Source organism: Hemitrygon akajei, chromosome 6 (assembly GCF_048418815.1).
Source record: "Hemitrygon akajei chromosome 6, sHemAka1.3, whole genome shotgun sequence".
Classification (NCBI taxonomy): Eukaryota; Metazoa; Chordata; class Chondrichthyes; order Myliobatiformes; family Dasyatidae; genus Hemitrygon; species Hemitrygon akajei.
Window position 1 is genome coordinate 46,902,634 of NC_133129.1, and position 15,398 is coordinate 46,918,031.

The 15,398-nt window shown below is 39.0% G+C and overlaps 1 protein-coding gene across 4 annotated transcripts in view; it reads right to left on the bottom strand.

Moving 5' to 3' along the window:
- The window catches only part of fcho2 (FCH and mu domain containing endocytic adaptor 2), a 204,209-nt gene that overhangs the window by 20,394 nt on the left and 168,417 nt on the right, over nucleotides 1–15,398 (bottom strand). For all 4 annotated transcript variants that reach the window (XM_073048321.1, XM_073048322.1, XM_073048323.1 and 1 more), the window contains one exon: nucleotides 7,408–7,519. In XM_073048321.1, coding sequence (XP_072904422.1) covers nucleotides 7,408–7,519 — 112 coding nt within the window. The remainder of the gene's footprint in view (nucleotides 1–7,407; nucleotides 7,520–15,398) is intronic.

Here is a 15,398-nt window from a genome sequence, read left to right on the forward strand (position 1 = left end):
ACCGAAAGGAAAGATAGTAAGAGATTTGAAAGTACGAGGAGAGGGGAAAATGCGAAATGATAGGAGTAGACTGGAGGGGGTGGGATGAAGCTAAGAGCTGGAAAGGTGATTGGCGAAAGTGATACTGAGCTGGAGAAGGGAAAGGATCATGGGACAGGAGGCCTCAGGAGAAAGAAAGGGGGGGGCGGGGGGAGCACCAGAGGGAGATGGAGAACAGGCAAACAACTAAATATGTCAGGGATGGGGTAAGAAGGGGAGGAGGGGCATTAACAGAAGTTAGAGAAGTCAATGTTCATGCCATCAGGTTGGAGGCTACCCAGCCGGTATATAAGGTGTTGTTCCTCCAACCTGAGTTTGGATTCATTTTGACAATAGACATCACTTCTCCCTATAGATGCTGCCTAGCCTGCTGTGTTCTACCAGCATTTTGTGTGTGTTGTTGTTTGAATTTCCAGCATCTGCAGATTTCCTCGTGTTTGCAAAGTATCTTGTAATATTTTTAATGCTTCTCCAACTAACTGCCCTGTAGCTTGCTGGTATCTCTTACAAACCTTTTTTTTTGAACAAGAATGCTCAATTTGTTAATTTCCAACCCTTTGGAACTTCCACCCAATCTACAGACGATTAAAAAGTTTCGCAAGCTCTAGGTTTGTGTTTGCCTACACTCTAAAGTGAGTGTAGCCTCAGAAACCATCCTATTCAGATTTGGTGACGATGCAAGGATAGGAGATCTTTATTATACCTCTCTTGGTCAGATTTCACCTCATCTATTATCCTTCCTACCACCTCTTCTACTGACATTCTGGCAGCATCCTTTTCCTTAAACATATTGTTAACTTAGTACTCTATCAAAGGCTTCTACATCTATGCAGAGATCACCAATTTTATCCTGAATTTGTCCTCACCCTACCCTTTATTATCTATGCATGTTTATATTCACATATATAAACAAAGATTTTATTAAGATGAGAAGTGACAAAATAGTGGCAGGTTAAATCAAATACAATCCAAAAATAAGAATATAAAGAACAGGAGGATATTTAAAGATAAGAACAGTAGGATCCGAAAGGGAAACCAATGTGTGGAGGATTTGGATATTTGTGTTTATCAAAGAGAGAAGCAATGCAAATGTAGTTAAGGAGGAAGTGCATGTAATATAGGATAAACATAGTCAGAGGTGGAACTAAGCTATTTAGTGCCCTCGAAAAACATCCCAGGCTATTAAAAGTGAAGAAAAAATTTGTTTAGCTTTGATCATCATTTTGTAAGCATCCTTGGTGGGGTGGGGAAGACTGGTGGATTGCTAATGTTGTAATATTATTTAAAACAGAAGAAAAACAGAAGTTATTAAAATAGCTTTAATAACTTATTTACTTTAAGTTCAGTGGCAGACAAGATGTAGGAATCAATTCTGAGAGACAATGTAAATGGTCCAATTACAAAGGCATAGATTATCCAGGAAAAGTCAAGAGAATTTGTTAAGCAAGTTCTTATCTGCCTAATCCTGACAGAATTTTCTTGAGTTAAACAGATGAGGACAGTGCATATGTAGTCTACAGGGTTTCAGCAAGGATTTTGACAATAGAGTATCCCACAGCCTCAAAATGGGGTTTTCTGCTGTTGAGGAGAAATGCAGCATTGTATCTAGAGTCATATGCCAGATGTTTATATGGAATCTGTTCAAAAAATAAAGACACATGCAATCAAAAGAAGAGTAGGAAACTGGATCCAAAATTTCCTCAGTGGCAGAAAGAAAAGGATAACAAATGGCTAGCTTCTATGACTGTTAATATTAGATTCTACAGAACTTAAGTACTTGATCCCCTTTTTGTTATATATATTAATAATATGGAGTTCAGTGTGGGAATTTACAGAAAACAGTCAGGATAAATGGGACATTTTCTGATTAGTAATCAGTAACTAGTTAGTGCCCAAGAAATCACTGCTACAGCTTCAGCTATTTATAATCAATGTTGATGACTTGAAAGGACTGAGTCTACTGGAGCTTATTAACTACATTGTAACTTTGCTATGATTCTGTAAGAAGCCTTTCAGTACCATTCACTTGTAAAAAAATACACAGTTGTATTGCTACACACAACAGGAAACAGCAGCAGAGCTTAATCCAGACGTGCAGTTTTAGATGACTAGATGGTGTTCTGGGGTAAAAGAAAACCAGTAAATCTTTGGCCTCCTTAACCCATGAGTGTTTAAACTGAACATTATTAGCAATTGATAGCTAATCTCAAAGCACTCAAAAAAAGGGTGGCCTTAGATCTGTGTTAAGAATTAATCTAATGAATAATCCAGGTTACGCAATAAAAAGCGTATTACAATTTTATGTGTGCATTATATAGTGCTAAACAGTAGGGATTTGCAGACATTTAAAGTCTGATGAAACAGTAGAGTGATTGTAACTACCCTAAATTATAAGGACGTCAAAGTAGAAACATTTTAAAAAATTGCTTTATTGATTTAATCCAACAAGGATTGCTGCATTGCTTGATTTTGTTCTTGTAAGTTATATGAGTAAATAAAGTTGTTTGTAAGGACAAGATCTATTTAAGAACAGGAGTCACAAAATAATTGCATTCAGTGTAAGAATGGAAAAGAACAAAAAGAAAAAAATAAGAGTGCGGGAATAGTACGAAACAAAGGTCAGAAAGATAGCGAAGGATTTAAACAAAATTAACTGTGCAGGCAAGTTAGCCAATAGATAAACAGATGAATGATGTGATACAGAGCAAGTCATATAGCTATACAACACAGAATTAGGACCAACAATCCTGCTGGCCCATGCTGACAAAGATACCCCCATCTAAGCTAGTTGCATTTGTCAGTGTTTGGCCCATAAATTTTTAAAACTTTTCAATACAAATGTACCTGTCCAACTGCCTTTTAAAAGTTTTTACTGTACCTACTTTAACCATTTCCTCTGGCAGCTGATTTTATATGCATACCACCCACTGTGGAGGAGAAAAAAGGTTGCCCCTTGAGTTCCTCTTAATCTTTCCCCTCTCCTATATCCTCTAGTTCTTGATACCCCAACTCATCAAAAAAGATTGAATGCATTCCCCCTATCTAAACATCTCATGATTTTATACAACTCTTTAAGATCATAAGTCTCCTATGTTCTAAGGAATGAAGTCCTAGTCTGTCCACCCTCTCCCTATAGCTCAGTTCCTTGGTAACTCCTGGCAGTATTCTTATAAATATTTGCTGCACTCCTTCCAGTTTAATGACATCTGTCATAAAGCAGCGGGAACAAAACTGACATTTGAAGTGCAGCCTCACAAGTATCATGTACAACTGCACCATGACCTCCCACCTTTAACACTCAATGTCTTGTCTTAATAAGGCTTTCATGCCAAAAGCCTTCTTTACCATCTTGCCCATCTCTGACTCCACTTTCAGTGAACCATGTACTTGTACTTCAGGTCTTTCTGTTCTAAAGCACTCCCTAGATCTTTGCCATTCACTATGAAAGTCCTACCTGTTTTTGACTTTCTAACTGCAACACCTTGCACTTATCTGAATGAAACTCCATTGCCATACTTTGGTCCACTTACTCAGCAGATTAAGATCTTGCTGTAAGTTTTGATAACCTTCTTGATTGTTATGTATAAAATTCCTAACCATGTCTTCTACAGTCTTATCCAAATTGTCGATGTAAATTTCAAACAACAGTGAGCCTAATACTGATCACGGGCCTCTAGTCTGAGAAACAACCTACTACTATCCGTCTCTGTTTTCTATCATCAAGCTAATTGTGATTTGAAACAATACTGAATCTTACCAAAAGTTTTACTGAAGTCCATATAAACCACATCTACCTCCTTATGTTCAACAACTTTCTTAGTCATATCATCAAGCATGCAACCAAGTTTGCAAGGCACAGTCTCCCATGCATAAAGCCATGCTCACTATCCCTAATCAATGCATCTTTCCAGGTGCATGCATATCTTATTTCTCAGACTCCTCTTCAATAACTTACCAACCACAGATGTTAGACCTACTGGTCTGTATTTCCCAGGTATTCCTTGCTGCCCCTCTTAAATAAGGGCACAACATTTGCTCTACTGGCACTTCACCTACAGCTAATGATTATGCAAGTACTTCTGCCAGGGTTCCTGCAAGTTCTTCTCAAAACCCACACAGTTCATTGATAGTTAGGTGCTGTAGTTAAGTGCACGTAGCATTCGGAACAAGGTGGACGAACTGAAAGAAGGTCATAGTTGGGAGTTTAACATCAAAGGATATACTTTCTATCAAAAGGTCAAGCAGAAAGCATAGGCGGTGGTGTGGTTCTATTGGTAAGAGATGGAATTATATCTTTAGAAAGAAGTGACAATGGGTCAGAGAATGTCGAATTTTTGTGGGTGTTAATAAACTGCAATAGTGAAAAAACCATTATGGGAATCATATACAGGCCTCCGAATAGTAACCAAGCTGCCCAGGTGGATTGGAAGGGGATACTGACAGGGATGATGGCAGAACCGAGGTAGCTGAAGTTTCATGGAATAGTTCACAAGGCGCAGGATAGATATGTCCCACAGAAGAAGTTGTTCTTAACAGCAGGGCTAGGCAGCCATGGCTGACAAAGGAAGTTAAGGTCTGCATAAAAGCCAAGGAAAGGACATATAAGGGAGCAAAAATGAGTGAGAAGTTGGATGATTGGGAAGTTTTTAAAATCCAACAAAAGGCAACTAAGAAAGCTATAATAAGGGAAAAGATGCAATATGAGGGCAAAGTAGCCAATAATAGTAGGATACCAAAAGCTTTTTCAGTTATATAATGAATAAAAGGAAGGTGAGAGTTGGTATTGGACCACTGGAAAATGATGCTGGTGAGGTACTAATGGAGGACAAAGAAATGGCAGATGAACTTAGTAAGTACATTGCTTCAGTTTTTACTGTGGAAGACACCAGCTATATGCCAAAGGTCCGTGAGTATCAGGGAGCAGTAGTGTGTGCCATTACTATTAGAAAGAAAAAGTGTGAGGCAAACTGAAAGGTCTTAAGGTGGATAAGTCACCTGAACCAAATGGACTACATCCCAGAGTTCTGAAAGAGGTTGCTGAAAAGTTAATAGATGCATTGGTCATGATCTTTCAAGAGTCACTTGATTCTGGTATGGTCCCAGAGGACTGGAAAATTGCAAATGTCACTCCACTCTTTAAGAAGGGAGGAAGACTACAGAGATGAAATTATAGGCCAGTTAGTTTGCTGGAAAACAAATCTTCTCCCAAGTCAATATTCAATAGATAGATTTAATGTCAGAAAAGTATATACAATATAGATCCTGAAATTCTTTTTCTTTGCAAACATCAACGAAAACGTAGATCTCTTGCAGAGTGTATCAGGTTTTCCTCCAGGATCTGCCTGTATTTTGCTGCATTCATTCTACCCTCTACCTTCACAAGTCTCCGAGAGCCTGGTGAGGTGAAGCATCCCCACAGCATGATGCAGACACCACCATGCTTCACGATGGGGATGGTGTATTTTTAATGATGTGTGGTGTTTGGCTTACACCAAACATAGCGTTTAGTTTGATGGCCAAAAAGCTCGATTTTGGTTTCATCAGACTATAAAACCTTCTTCCAGCTACCTTCAGAGTCTCCCACATAGAACATAGAATTGTACAGCACATTACAGGCCTTCTGGCCCACAATGCTGTGCTGACCCTCAAACCCTGCCTCCCATATAACTATAACCCCCACTCTGCATGTCTTCTGGCAATGTCTAGCCAGATATCATGTGAGTTTTTTTTTTCAACAGTGGCTTTGTCTTGGCAACTCTCCCAATGAGGTGTGACTAGTGAAGTAGCCAGGCAACAGTTCTTAAATACGCAATCTCTCCCATCTCAGCCACTGAAGCTTGTAACTCCTCCAGAGTTGTCATAGGTCTCTTGGTGGCCTCTCTCACTAGTCCCCTTCTTGCAAATCACTGAGTATTTGAGGATAGCCTGCTCTATGCAGATTTACAACTATGCCATATTCTTTCCATTTCCTGATGATTGACTTAACTGTACTTGGAGATTTTCTTGTATCCATCTCCTGACTTGTGCTTTTCAATAACCTTTTCACAGAGTTGTTTGGAGTGTTCTTTTGTCTTCATTTAACTAATTATGTGATTTCTAAGATCAGTTAGCTGCAGCAGTAATGATTTGGTGTGTCATATTAAAAGGGGTGAATACTTATACAATCATTTTTTTGCATTTTATACCTGTAATTAATTTAGATCACTTTGTAGAGATTTGTTTTCATTTTGACATGAAAGTCTTTTTCTGTTGATCAGTATCAAAAAAGCCTAATTAAATCCACTGTGATTCGATGTTGTAAAACAATAAAACTGAAAACTTTCAAGGTGGGGTGAATGTCATTTATAGACACTGTATGTCCACTCATCTTTAAAGGTAAAAGGACATTCAATAAGGTGGCTATTGATGTATACAGAATGCTTTCATTTATTAGCTGAGGCATAGAATATCACATCAGACAGCTGTATACACAGTTGTTTGATCACTTGTTGGGTACTGCATGAAGTTCTGGTTACCACATTGCAGGAGAGAATTAATTATAATGGGGGAAGGGTGCAAAATAAATTACTATGAATTTGCCAAACTGGAAAATTGCAGCTATAAGGTTGCATAGGTTAGAATTGATTGTGACTGAAGAGAATGACAGATTTGTATTTCATATTTCTAGCAACAGCTGATTTTCTTTGTTTAATTGTTTATTTTCACTTTGGACAAAGAATTTTGTCCCCTTTCCTTCTGACAATGCTGACTCCAGCTACCTATCACCATCAAGCTGAATTTGAATTTATACAGGTGTTCTTTACATATTTATTGGTATTACAACAGAGTCCACTCAGAAACCAGATGACTGAAATCAGCCATAGGGAGTTTATCCTTTTACTTCCTGAACATCAAACAAACTATATTTCCAATACTGTCCAAATAAGGCCAGACAATTAGACAGCAAGCTATGAATTATCGACCCACCACATGTGCACTATGAAATGGTTCTTTACTTATTAGCGATGGGATAATAAATATTTAACACTGTCTACTAATTTTATCAAAAAACTCTTTAACAGAAAACTGTAATTGTTTGTGTTTCAATATGCTATATATGGTGAATGATGCAAATATCACTAACACTAATTCTTAAATTCAATCATAACTACAGCAATAAGGTTTTTAATAACATACAGCACAACATTTTTAGTTTAATATTGTATAATTTTTGGTGGCCTGAGGTGGAACTCATTTTCACTATAATTTGCACTTCTTCAAAAAGTAAAGGCGTAACAGTTAATTATTTGTTTTTATTTAAACATTGAAGTTTCCATAGATGTATAGCTAACTAAATGATTCTTGGTACTGTAAATAAGTTGCACATACTTTGATGGGTCTGCTCCCTTGAAATAAGCATTGACTGACTCAGTAAACGCTGTTGCAACTGGTAAGGAATCCTGTGTCCCAAGGCTGATCGGACTGGGTCCACGAGACGTACCTAGTAGTTCAACAAAGAAAAATAAACTATGCAATCACTTAATTTAATTATCATTACGTTTTTAGCTATTTTATTTAAATCCATAATCTTTTAACAATATTTTTTAAATCAGATGAAAAAATGTTACTTTAAAATATCCATACATGCAATTTTGATTATCCAAAAAATAATCTGCAAATGAAGCTGAGTCTGCAAGGTCTGCTAAATTAAATGCAAAGTGCTTTTCATTTTCAAAACAGAAACTGTTGCAGTTAAACACACATTTAGGACACGTAACTGCAATCATTTCTCAGCATTTTTATAATGAAATCCAACAATCCTTGTACAGTAAATAACTCGTAAAATTGTTGTATCAAATTCATCTGCAGGTGCATGAGTTGTCTGAAATTGTAGTGATGTAATATACTTCAAAATTCCCCTCCGTGCTGCCTAACCTGCTGAGTGCCTGTTGCATTTTGTGTGTGCTGCTAAAAATTAAAAAAAATTAATAAACCTTCCACCATAGTTTGCAACTGATTACATGATAGCTGTTCAAAAGAAATTAAAAATTATGAACATAATTTGTTATGCATTCCTATGTCCATTACTGATCTATTAGCTAAAAACCTAAAATTTCAAACCTGTATATGATAAACTGTAATACCATCAAGGAACATTCACTGCTTCCATAACAACAAACCATGGGTCACCAGTGATCTAAAGGTTCTCAAGCATAAAAAGAGAGCCGTTAGTTCAGAAGACAGGGAGGAATTGAAACATATGCAGAAGGAGCTTAAGGAGAAGATCAAGGTGACTAAAGGGGAATACAGGAGAGTGCTGCAGAACAAACTTGGGCAGAGAAGCACACAGGAAGTGTGGAGAGGCATGAAGAACATCACTGTCTTCAATCAGACTAGATGTAGAGCCTCGGAGTGTGGCCATGAATGGACTATGAATTAAACTAATTCTTCAATAATTTTGACAGTTGCCCTCCTGTTCACACCCCCTCAGCACACCAGTCCTGGTGCCGAGTCACCCAATGCTCTGTCAGCACCAATGCCTCCCCTCCTCCCCCCTCCAGTTCAACATGTGGCTGAACAACATAGGCTACCACCATCTACATCTTGCCCTGCACCTACCATCTACACCACCATTCTGTACCAACTGCTATCATCCTGATCTTCTCCTCCCCCAGCTACCACCTTCCACCAACTCTCCAGTCATCATGAACTCAGCTTCACTACTGAACTGGTGAGAAGGGCTCTGGGGAAAGTCAGACACAGCAAAGCAATGGGACAAGATGGTGTGAAGCCCAAGGTCCTGGGCAGCTGTGTGGAGTTCCCCAGTGCAATCTCAGTCTGAGACTCAGTCTGGAAAGGGTCCTGACTGTGTGGAAAACATCATGTGTGGACCCAGTACCTAAGAAGGGCCAACCAAAAGACTTGAATGACTACCATCCTGTAGCCCTGACCTCACACATCATGAAGACCCTAGCAAGATTGGTCCTGGCTCACCTCCAATACCTGATCAGATCAGCTCTTGATCCCCTGCAATTTGCCTACCAGGAGCACACTGGAGACAATGATGCTGCCATTTACCTGCTGCACACAGCCTACTCCAATTTGGATAAGCAGGGCAGCACTGTAAGGATCATGTTTTTGATTTCTAGAGTCTTCAATACCATTCAGCTCTCATTGTTGCAGAGAAAAGCTCCATTCAATGCAGGTTGGCACTTTCCTTTCTTTTCAAATCTTTTTATTATTATTATTATCCAAAATACAAGAGTACATCGAAGTAACATTTACAATATCTCAAAAGAGAGAAAAAAAAACAATATTAAGGATTGAAAAATATGATGACACAAAAAAAAGAAAAGAAAAAAAACCCTAAGGCAAGAAAAAAGTGAGAAAAAAAAGAACCCATTAGGTGTTCAACCCCGGAGCCATGCGTCGTACAAAAAGCTTCTAAAGATAAACATCAAACCGCCAGCAAAAAAAATCATACCAACATTTACAATTAGATTGTGGAGAAAATTTATCAATTAACTCAAATGGTAGTAACGAGCAAATGAACCCCATCTTCTCTCAAAACCAAACACAGGTTTGAAGGTTCAACTCTAATTTTCTCCAAACTAAGACATAACATCACTTGAGAGAAGCATTGTGACAGAGTGGGAGCTGACATATCCTTCCACTTCAACAGAATGGCCCTCCTAGCTATCAATGTAACAAACACAATCACATGTTGGTCAGACAAAGAAATACCACGAATATTTTGAGGTATTATTCCAAAGAGCACAGTTAATTTGTTAGGTTGTAAATTAATTTTAAGTGCTTTAGAAATTGTAGAAAAAACTGACTTCCAAAACTGTTCCAGTATAGAACAAGACCAAAACGTGTCAGTGTAGCTGTCTCAGTTTTACATCTATCACAATAACTATCAACACTAGAAAAGATTTTAGACAATCTCTCCTTTGTCAAATAGTAACGATGTACAATTTTAAATTGAATCAATGAATGGCTAGCACAAATCAAGGAAGAATTAACCAACTTCAAGATCCGCATCCAGTCCTCCGTTATAAAAGTCAAATTAAGTTCTTTTACCCATTCTTGTTTAATCTTAAAGAAAGGGCACTTATCCCATTGTAATAAAGAATTATAAATTTTTCCAATGGAACCCTTCATCAAAGGGTTCATACTCATAATAGTATCTAACAGATTGGCCTCTAATATGCAAGGAAAATTACTTAAATATTTTTGTAAGAAATGTCTAACTTGAAGGTATTGTAAGAAGTGTGAATATGAAAGAGAGTATTTATCAACTAATTGTTCAAAAGACATCAGTCTATCTTCTTTAAATAGATCCAAAAAATTAATACCTTTATTTGTCCAAAGTAAAAAAATCGGATTACTCAAAGAAGGCTTAAAAAAATAATTTTGATAAATTAAACTACAAAGTTTAAATTTTTTAAGATTAAAAAATTACGGAACCGGAGCCAAATTTGTAAAGAATACTTAATCACAGGGTATAAATTTAAATTAGCAACTTTAGCTAATTGTATAGGTAGAGCAACTCCCAATAACAAGGTTAAATAAAACTGTTTCACAGCTTTCAATTCCAAATCTACCCAAATTGGCCACTCATTCTTATCAACCCAGTACAACCAAAAGGACATATATCGTACATTAACAGCCCAGTAATATATTCTTAAATTAGGTAAAGTAAGATCTCTGTCCTTTTTCAATTTTTGTGAGTGACAATTACCAATTCTTTTTGTTGGCTTTGTGGAACAGTCCATGTTCCAAGCCTATACGGGTATCTGTCCACCTCTTTTCCTTCGCTACATCGACAACTTCATTGGTGCTGCCTCCTGCACGCATGCTGAGCTCGTTGACTTTATTAACTTTGTCTCCAACTTTCACCCTGCCCTCAAATTTACCTGGTCCATTTCTGACACCTCCCTCCCCTTTCTTGATCTTTCTGTCTCCATCTCTGGAGACGGCTTATCTACTGATATCTACTATAAGTCTACAGACTCTCACAGCTACCTGAACTATTCCTCTTCCCACCCTGTCTCTTGCAAAAATGCTATCCCCTTCTCACAATTCCTCCATCTCTGCTGCATCTGCACTCAGGATGAGGCTTTTCATTCCAGGATGAATGAGATGTCTTCCTTTTTTAAACAAAGGGGCTTCCCTTCTTCCACCATCAACTCTGCTCTCAAATGCATCTCTCCCATTTCCCACACATCTGCGCTCACCCCATCCACCCACCACCCCACTCGGGATAGGGTTCCCCTTGTCCTCACCTACCACCCCACCAGCCTCCAGGTCCAACGTATAATTCTCCATAACTTCCGCCACCTCCAACGGGATCCCACTACCAAGCCATCTTCCCCCCCCCCCCCCCCCCCAACCCTTTCTGCTTTCTGCAGGGATCGCTCCCTACACGACTCCCTTGTCCATTCTTCCCCACCATCCCTTCCCACCGATCTCCCTCCTGGCACTTATCCTTGTAAGCGGAACAAGTGCTACACCTGCCCTTACACTTCCTCCCTCACCACCATTCAGGACCCCAGACAGTCCTTCCAGGTGAGGCGACACTTCACCTGTGAGTCGGCTGGTGTGGTATACTGCGTCTGGTGCTCCCGGTGTGGCCTTTTATATATTGGTGAGACCCGACGCAGACTGGGAGACCGTTTCGCTGAACACCTATGCTCGGTCCACCAGAGAAAGCAGGATTTCCCAGTGGCCACACATTTTAATTCCACGTCCCATTCCCATTCTGATATGTCTATCCATGGCATCCTCTACTATCAAGATGAAGCCACACTCAGGTTGGAGGAACAACACCTTATATACCGGCTGGGTAGCCTCCAAACTGACAGCATGAACATTGACTTCTCCTACTTCCGTTAATGCTCCTCCTCCGCTTCTTACCTCATCCCTGATATATTTAGCTTTTCTCCACCTCCTTTTTCCTCTCTTTCTGCCCATCACTCTGCCTGTTCTCCATCTCCCTCTGGTGCTCCCCTCCCCCTTTCTTTCTCCCTAGGCCTCCCGTTCCATGATCCTTTCCCTTCTCTAGCTCTGTATCCCGTTTGCCAATCACCTTTCCGGCTCTCAGCTTCACCCCACCCCCTCCGGTCTTCTATCATTTCGGATTTTCCCCTCCCCCTCCTACTTTCAAATCCCTTACTGTCTTTCCTTTCAGTTAGTCCTGACGAAGGGTCTCGGCCCGAAACGTCGACAGCGCTTCTCCCTATAGATGCTGCCTGGCCTGCTGTGTTCCACCAGCATTTTGTGTGTGTTGCTTGAATTTCCAGGATCTGCAGATTTCCTCATGTTTACCAATTCCTGGTCTTTTATCATTTCAAATAAAAGATGAGATAATAGAATCCAATCAAAAAACTTATTAGTCAAAAAAACAGGGATATTCTGAAATAAATATAAAAATTTTGGTAAAATCATCATTTTGACTATATGAATGCGGCCAGGCCGCAAGTGAAAATGTAAGTGGGTTCCATCTGCTGAATGAATACTTCATAGAATCTACCAAGGGAACAAAATTAGCTTTAAAAAGATCCTTATATTTTCAGTGATTATAATGCCTAGATATGTAAAGGAATCCATAACTTGAAAGGAGTATTATCATATATAGAAACAGATTCATTTAAAGGAAACAGTTCACTTTTATTAAAATTAATTTTATATCCTGAAAAATCTCCAAATTCATTGAATAATTTTAACAAGGCAGGAATAGATTCCTTAGGATTAGATAGATAAACCAGTAAATCATCAGCATTAAGAGAAATCTTATGGTCTCATTCACAAGAATCCCATGAATATCTTTAGCTTCACGAAGAGCAACAGCAAGGGGTTCTAATATTAAATTAAATAGCAAAGGACTTAATGGACAACCCTGTCTTGTTCCCCATGAAAGCTGAAAAAAGGGGGATCTACAATTATTAGTAATAGGTTGGCACTTTTATTGCATCCTGGATAATGGACTACCTGACTGGCAGACCACAGTTCGTGTGGCTTCAGAGCTGTGTTTCAGACATGGCTATAAGCAGCACTGGGGCCCCACAGGGGACTGTATTGGCTCCCTTCCTGTTTACCCTGAACTTTAGATACAACACAGAATCATGTCTTCTACAGAAATTCTCTGATGACTCAGCAATAGTGGGGTGTATAAAGGGAGGACGCTAAGACAAAGGAGATGGTGATGGATTTTAGGAAGGCTAAGTCTGTACTACTCTCTGCTACTATTGTAAGGACCTACAAGTACCTGGGGGTGCACCTGAATGACAGATTTTAGTGGAGCACCAGCACAGAGGCTGTGTACAAGAAGGGCCAGATTCACTTCTACTTCCTAAGGAGACTGAGGTCCTTTGGAGTTTGCAGGCCTCCCCTTCACATATTCTACCAGTCTGTTGTCACCAGTGCAATCTTCTATGTGGTGGTGTGCTGGGGTGATACCAACAGACTCAATAAACTGATTAGAAAGGCTGGTTCTATTATAGGTGTCAAACTAGACACATTGGAGGCTGTGGTAGAACAAAGAACCTGATGGAAAATCCTGGCGATTCTGGACAATGTTTCTCACCCGCTGCATGCCACCTTGGCTGAACAGAGGAACATTTTTAGTAATAGACTAAAACAACTGCACTGCTCCAAAGAGCACTATATGAGGCCATTTTTACCCTCAGCCATTAGGCTGTATAATGAGTCAACCTATAGCCAGGGAAGTGTTGACACCCTCCTGTCAGACTGTTCGAGGTAACTTAATTTTTATTCTTTCTTACTTCTCTTCTATTATTTGTATATTTGTTTATCTGTACGCTTGTAATGCTACTGTGACACTGTAATTTCCTTTGGGATCAATAAAGTATCTATCTATCTTGATCAGAAATGTAAAGCTGATACATTTACACTGTGCAAGCCTATTGCCAAACAAGTGTAAAATACTGCAGGTCTAAATTTATAAAGGCACAAACTGCAGTAAGCTGCTCCTCTAATGTTCATAATATAAACTTTATTCAACAAAAGATAAACAATCCAATAGCAAAACACTGCAGATGTTGCAAAGATGAACTAACAGAAAATTTGGAATTAGCTATCAAAAATATTCCTTATTTATGTACATTAAACAACTGACTTGATACATAACTCTCTCCAGATACTGCCTAACCTTACTAAGTATTTTCAGCATTTTGTGTTTCATTTTAATTAAAACTTAACTAGGACTTCTATCTTCTTGGCTATTAATTTACAGGATGAGTTAAAAAATCTTTTTGTAGCTTATTTCATAGCTAAGTGTTCACAATATTCTACAGAAATTCTGCAATTCTTTCCAAAATGTTAATATTCAGTATTAAGTCATGTTCATTTTTAAATTACTATTCTATTCAACACTAAAGAGCCATTTTAAATAATTATTTTATCACTTTAATCACATACAGCACAGAAGATAACCTAGAAATGAATCATTTCAATTTAGACATTACATCTTCCGTCATATTGTTTTACACTTGATGCTACTTCCAATGCTCTGTGGGTCCTTAACTTTCTGTTAATTCATATTTCTGTTATCAGCACTATTATAAATGACAAATTTATCATTCCTCAGAACACATTCTACACAATCAAGAAAGCTCACCAATGCTTCTACTTTCTAATGAGGCTGAAGAGAGCTGGACTATACACATCCATATTCTACATCTGTACAGGCGTCCTGCCGCACTCATGTTAATAATAAGCAAATGCTTTGACAGGCTGGTCGAGGACTACATCCGCAGCATGCTACCACCAAACTGGACCCCCTAAAATTCGCCTACCGACACAACCAATTGACAGACGATGCATTATCCACTGCTCTACATACCGTCCTTACATATATGGAGAAGAAGGATGCTTAGGTGAGAATGCTGTTCTTGAATTACAGTTCAGCATTCAAGACGACAGTTCCCTCCAGGCTTGACAAGAAGCTCAGAGACCTCAGCCTTCACCCTGCCTTGTGTAGCTGGATCCTGGGCTTCCTGTCAGATCGCCGGCAGGTGATAAGAGTGGGCTCCCTCACCTCTGCCCCTCTGACCCTCAACACAGGAGCCCCTCAGGGCTATGACCTAAGCTCCTTTACTCTCTGTATACCCAGACTGTGTCATCACTCAGAGCTCCAATCTGCTAATTAAATTTGCTGACGATACTACATTAATTTGCCTAATCTCAAGTAATAATGAGGCAGCCTACAGAGAAGTCATCACCCTGACACAGTGTTGTCAAGAAAACAACCTCTCCCTCAATGTCGCAAAAACAAAGGAGCTGGTTGTGGATTACAGGAGGAATGAGAGATGGGCTAATCCCTATTGACATCAATGGATCTGGAGTTGAGAGGGTGA